The sequence below is a fragment of the Cyphomyrmex costatus genome, unplaced genomic scaffold, assembly GCF_001594065.2.
Source record: "Cyphomyrmex costatus isolate MS0001 unplaced genomic scaffold, Ccosl1.0 scaffold425, whole genome shotgun sequence".
In the NCBI taxonomy this organism is placed as follows: domain Eukaryota; kingdom Metazoa; phylum Arthropoda; class Insecta; order Hymenoptera; family Formicidae; genus Cyphomyrmex; species Cyphomyrmex costatus.
This window is the reverse complement of record NW_017278480.1, coordinates 190,559-196,558: the sequence shown is the minus strand read 5'-3', so window position 1 is coordinate 196,558 and position 6,000 is coordinate 190,559. Positions and strand designations below refer to the sequence as shown.

The window sequence follows — 6,000 nt, the reverse complement described above, 5'->3', positions numbered from 1 at the left end:
AGAGAGAGAGAGAGAGAGAGAGAGAGAGAGCAGCCAAGCGCGATAACTTCACAAATGCGAAAGAGATTCTATGATATCACGGCGTGTATCTCGTGGCAACGAGAAACTATGCGAAACACTCTTCCATCTGCTTTATGTAACATGTAACTATGCGAAGAGCGCGACGAAGAGACGCGTCTGTGATTCGATCCTCGAATAACGTTTAACACTGCTGGTATACCGTTTGTCGTCAATATTATACTTTTGCACGGGAAATTTCTCAAGAACTGGAAAACTGTTTGTCAAAATTAATTAGCAGATTCCGCATGTGTGCGACGTTTGCTTGAAAAAAAAAAAAAAGCTATTAAAAAGTCCTTACATCTAGGCAGCGGCCATCTTCTTTTTCCAAACGGAGCTATTTATATAGCGGTCCCCATTACCGCTGAAGATTAAAGAGCGCGAAGGCGCAATGGACAGACTGAAAAATGTAGGAATCTCTCAAGTAGAAACGGGATTACTCGCGTTTAAAATTCCCCGACGGACAAAATCGCCGCTACTTCGATTAGAAGACCATCGGGGTTATTTGGACAAGTGCAAGAGAACTGTAAGAGAACAGACTAGATAGAAGACCGCAAAAGTCTATCAAATAACCAAGCGGAAGGTCTATCAAGTGACCTATTTGGAATTCGCCGGTGGTCGAAATGATCGCTTTGGGTACTTGTGCCTTAAAGAATAACCACGGAAGTTATTGCCTAAAAGTCGAATAATACAAGATTGAAACAGAGAGGAAGAAAAAAAGATTTTATATTTATTATTTTATTGTTTCGTCCACCACATACACACGTATATGCCATTAATTCTATTCTTTTTTTCGTATCATATAGACTTATAGGCTTCAAACAGCATTATGCTGATGCCTCACCCCTTTAAAAGTACATCTTCCGCTCTCTATTGTATTTTATTCTGTAGATTTATTTTTTTCTCTTGTTATTTGAACTTTAATAAAGATTATTACTATTATTGTTGTTTATTAAATTTGTTAAAAATTAACTAAAAGCTATCGTGTTCCATTGCAATTTTCTGCAATTTTCAGAAAACCCTCAGAGATATTCGCATAAAGTTATAACGATAAAAAGTCGAATAATAAGAACGGAATATAGGTGGAAGGATAAAATAATGTGTAAGTCAATCGGGAGAGAGTAAATTCGGGATTTTACGGCAACCGAGAATTCGAGGGAACAGTGGAAATGACCGTTCGCTCTCGCTCGTCTCCGCGGTGTTAAATTACCGCCCTTATTTGGACAAGTACGAAAGATCCTCCGCGGATGCGAGACCGAAGGGATTTAACGCCAGGATCCCGTTACCGGGACAAAGGATTAAAGCTCGATGCACGGACGATCACCAACTAACTTTCGCCTTATCCTCCCATTTCCCGTTTCTCGCCGCAAGCTCGCCGGCACTCGCCGTGGTAACATGGCGGAGTGAGCGCAGGGGCGAGAAACCTGTCAAGTGCAATAACTCGAAATGCGAGAGAAATTCTTTCGCTATATACAGACCGCTCCTTCCCCGAGTGGCTGCACGAAACGCCCTTCCTCTTATTCTTTTTACGCCTTTTTTGACGTAACGCGTAGGAGAAGCCCATTACGGCCGCACCACCGGCACCGCACTGCGAGCGAGTTGATACCGAGCTTATGCTTCAAATAAGGAATAATACTCATCCCGAGATTTCCCGAGTACCATAGCGCTGTAGCTACATATCTCTCGAGTAGCTACACGTCGCAAAGACTGCGGCATACATTAATTACGTTCGTTAACATAATGCTGTTTCTTTTACTCGCGATTTAGCTCTGAAATTACCTTGTATTGCTGCACCTTGTCACTGAAATGGTACCGTCATGTTGGATTAATAATTTCGAGATCCGTTGACATGCGCGCGATGGAAATTAGAAAGAAGAGAGATTAAAGAAGGTGTAACGTAGGATGTAGGCTATTCTCAACTATATTTGTTAAGCTTTCTAAAACAGCACATATTCTTTTAAAGCGTCGAAATATAATACAATATTATATAATACATTCGTTGTTTATTCGAAAATGTGTCATAGAGAAACATAACATCCAAGTCAATCGTATATACATATAACATGTGAGAAAACATCGCCAAAATGAGAGTCGTGGATTTATATCGGAGATTCATTATTTTACTTTAATTCAATCAGAGAAGAAGCAAAGGAGATTTGATTTATAAATAAAATATATCTCGGATTCTCTCCCTGGCAAATGTCATTGGGCGGTCTTGCAGGACAATCGCGCGGGACGACGGACTCTCCTTACACTCTCCGGCCCAACAATGGACGTCGTTCGGGCCACTCGGAATTTCGGATTTATGGCGAGGAGCATATTCCATACGGCGGCGTCCAAGAAGCGTACGTACGCCCGCAATTCCCCCATAAATTCGAAAATCTCGAGAGTCGCGCCGGATACTCCCCGAGGGATCGCCGGTCGATCCTATTACCGGGCCACAGGATTAAGCCCGGTGTACGGAAGATCGCCCCGGACGATCGCCAACTAACTTCCGCGTTATCCTCTCGTCCGCCGACCGTTTTTCCCGCAGCTGAGAGACCGACATCGTGGTGGCAGCGCGGCGCGGTGCGGCGCGGTGCGGCGCGGTGCGGCGCGGTACGGCGCGATGCGGTTGAAAGTGAGACGACGACGACGCGATATACGCCGAACGCCGCGAGTCCGAGAGGGACGGCGGCGAACGGTAGCTTCCCGTCCGCGCTCCTCCGAGCGGAGCGTATTTCGCCAATTTCGTTAGCGCCCGCACGGACGCGCGAGCGCGCGCGCGCCCCCACCCTCTTTCGCGCGTACATTGCACGTATGTATGCACATACATATATCTGTGTATATATACGACAAACGCATACACTCGCCGAGCGTGGAAGTGAGAAATGCGCGCGTACGTACGAGGAACGTACCGAAAGAGAGAGAGAGAGAGAGAGACAGATAGTGCGCGAGGAGGGGGAGGGGAGGGGGGAGGGGGCCAGTCCTCGCGCTAGAAAGAGAGAGACGGAAGATTTTGCAGCGATCATCGACTTGGAGAACAGCGCAGTCGCCCAGGAAGCAACTCGAACTCACTCACCCTGCCCTCTCCCTCCGTCCTTCTCCTCCTCCTCCTCCTCTTCCTGCTCTCTCCCAAACCCCCTCGACCTCTACCTCGATCGTTCCGTCCTCCTCGCGCTCTTTCCACCCCGCGCTGCCAGGTGGTCTTCCGCCCTCTCCTCGAGCGCCGCTGCCACCATCGGCACAACCACCACCACCGCCAGAACCACTGCCATCACCTCTACCACCACCAGCACCACACTCAGCAGCGGTACCAGCAGCAGCAGCAGCAGCAGCGGCAGCGGCAGCGGCGGCAGCAGCAGTAGCACCAGCAGCACCAGCAGCAGCAACAGCACTGCCGTTCGCTACCACCTCCTCGACTTCGTCACGTCTCTCTTTCTCTCTTCCTCTCCCTCTCTAATTCTCCTCTCTCTTTCCTCCACACGTCGGGGTGCACAACACCCCCGCCCTCCTCGACTCGTCGCACCAACCCTCTCACGCGCGCCTCGGCGCCTCGTCCTCCTCCGGTGCCGATGCCGCAGTACCGACTGCTTTCCGCGGAAGGTGGAAACCCGTGTAACGCAGCCGTATATAGATTTTCAATTAGTCAAGGGGCGGCCGTGGAGAAAATTATGTGTCGCGTGTCACCACGAGTCGCCGCAAGTACTTGAAACATTCGTTGCTACCGCCGCCACTGTCAACGCTGTCGTGCTCTTTGGATTTTATACTACTCTTTACCGACGCGCGATTCTCGTGTTGCGCGCGCGAGTGGGAAGCCTCGTGCCGTCTCTTGCGCGCGAGTACCGCGTTGCGTCGCGCGCGTGTTCTCGTTCGTTCGCTCGGCTGGCCAACGTAAAAAGATCGATTTCCTCGCACCGGCGACTCTCCAACGCATTCGCGCGAAACGCGTTTGAAAAGAAAAAAGAAGAAAAAAAAAAAGTACCGAAAAAAAAAACGCGCTTGCGAATTCGCTGCGGCCGACGATTTACCGGGGATCACGTTGTGGACTCGATCCTTCCCTCTTCTTCCCCCCCTCCCCCCGTCCTGTGTGATGACGACTCACTACGAGTGATGACGGTCGCGGGAGTTAGGAGATAGGTCGATCTCCTTTGCCTGTGCCGCCGTCGTGTTGCGCTGCGCCGCGCGCCGCGTCGCGTTGCGTCGCGCCGCGCCGCGCTGAGCGCGTCATCGTCGCGGAACGTTCCCGGCGATCTTGGAGAATCAGGATCACTCGCGGGAGCGAGGATGTTGCGCGCGGCCTTCGCCGTTCTACTATCCCGGCTCCTCGTATTGTCGTCGCTGCTGATCTATTCAGGTACGCGATCGATCATATTTCTCACAGATAAAGTACAATATATATTACACAACGAGAGAGGGAGAGAGAGAGAGAGAGAGAGAGAGAGAGACGCGGATTGAGAGAGATGGATTTGTAGCGTCAAGTACACTTCAAAGCGGCACTTTGTTCTTCTCAGATAAGCATGTACAAGTTTTACAATCGAATAAAGCGACGTTCTGTTAAAGTCTCGGAGTGAATTCTTAACGTCAAAATTTACAGAACAGCAATAAGACAGAGAAAGGGAGAGAGAGAGAGAGAGAGAGAGAGAGTAGAGAGAGAGAGAGAGAGAGAGAGAGAGAGAGAGAGAGAGAGAGAGAGAGAGAGAGAGAGAGAATAGTAGTCACAGTCGTGTAAATATCTATAATAATAATTAATAGAATGATAAAATACGATAAAAATTTTGATCGCGACAAAATGTTCAAACAATGTCCTTTACAAAAATTTAATATTGGAAGGCAATTTATTTTGAGTGTTAAAAGTTCAATGTTTTTAAAAATGTATTAAAAAAGAAAGAACGCTTTTGCTCAAATATCTAAAAACTCAGCTCAAGTATTTAATAATGATTTGAATATCAGTTTAAATGAACGTCCCACTAATTATTTTCATAATGCGATAATTCCTTACAGTATCTAGCAACATTTATGTTTTTTTAGATGCTTCAGTTTTTGTACAAAGGAAATATACAAATTGTATCGTATACGGTTCGAATGACTTTCAATGGAGTTACAAGATTTCATTACAAATATAATATATTCTCTAATCATAGAGAGGAAATGTAGTTACTATTGCGAATCAACGTTGGCATGACAATAACCGAATCTACGCGAATAAAGCCTTCGTAAGAGGGCTATCGAAATCTATTTTTCGGCATGCGTGCGCGCATTTGACGTGCCAGGCATATTTTGATTGTCCGTCCAAGTTCAATAGCATGAATCGCTTCTGATTTGCGAGTTAAAGCGCTCGCCGCACCGTTCGAAAAATAATTTCGGTGCGTCGCGCGCGGCGGCATTCATTATATGACAAGTGAATTAGTGAATTAACGTACCCGCTAATACCCGACGTCAATTTCGCAATTATCTTGAAATCGTCCGATTAAATCGTCGACAGAGAAGTACGACAGTCGAATGTACATGTATACATCGGTAAATGCATACACGGCTCGTCTAGCTTGCTCGCGCGCGGCAAAATGCAACGTGACATGGAAGAATAAAAACCAGAAGAATAAAAGCTAGGCGAATAAAAGCTAGTACACAAAGCGCGCCATGCATTTATGTATATCCATGCAAAGCGCCGGGAATAACAATATCTAGTCGCGTACGAAAATACCGAGGGACCTCTTCGATCCGCGATAAACAAAAATTCGCGAGTCGATATATAATTGAATTATATTCAAGTTATCGGCCGACAGAGAGAGAGAGAGAGAGAGAGAGAGAATCTCGAAGAATCAAATGGAATTTAAAACGGTCGCGTCTCGGTTTACACAGCGACGAGTTCGCGAATTATTATTTTCGTTCAGCTCGAATAAATTGGAATAACAGTCAGCCAGAAAAATCGCCGAATCTATTCTCCCTCGCGCGAATCCGGAC

At 47.0% G+C, this 6,000-nt stretch overlaps 1 protein-coding gene across 1 annotated transcript in view; it reads left to right on the top strand.

The window, feature by feature from the left end:
- Window positions 1–3,385: 3,385 nt before the first annotated feature.
- Window positions 3,386–6,000, top strand: part of LOC108777265 (cell adhesion molecule 2-like) — a 52,740-nt gene continuing 50,125 nt past the window's right edge. Inside the window, exon 1 of the mRNA XM_018544104.1 lies at window positions 3,386–4,393. Within this exon, the coding sequence (XP_018399606.1) occupies window positions 4,324–4,393 (70 nt within the window). The 5' untranslated portion in view covers window positions 3,386–4,323. The remainder of the gene's footprint in view (window positions 4,394–6,000) is intronic.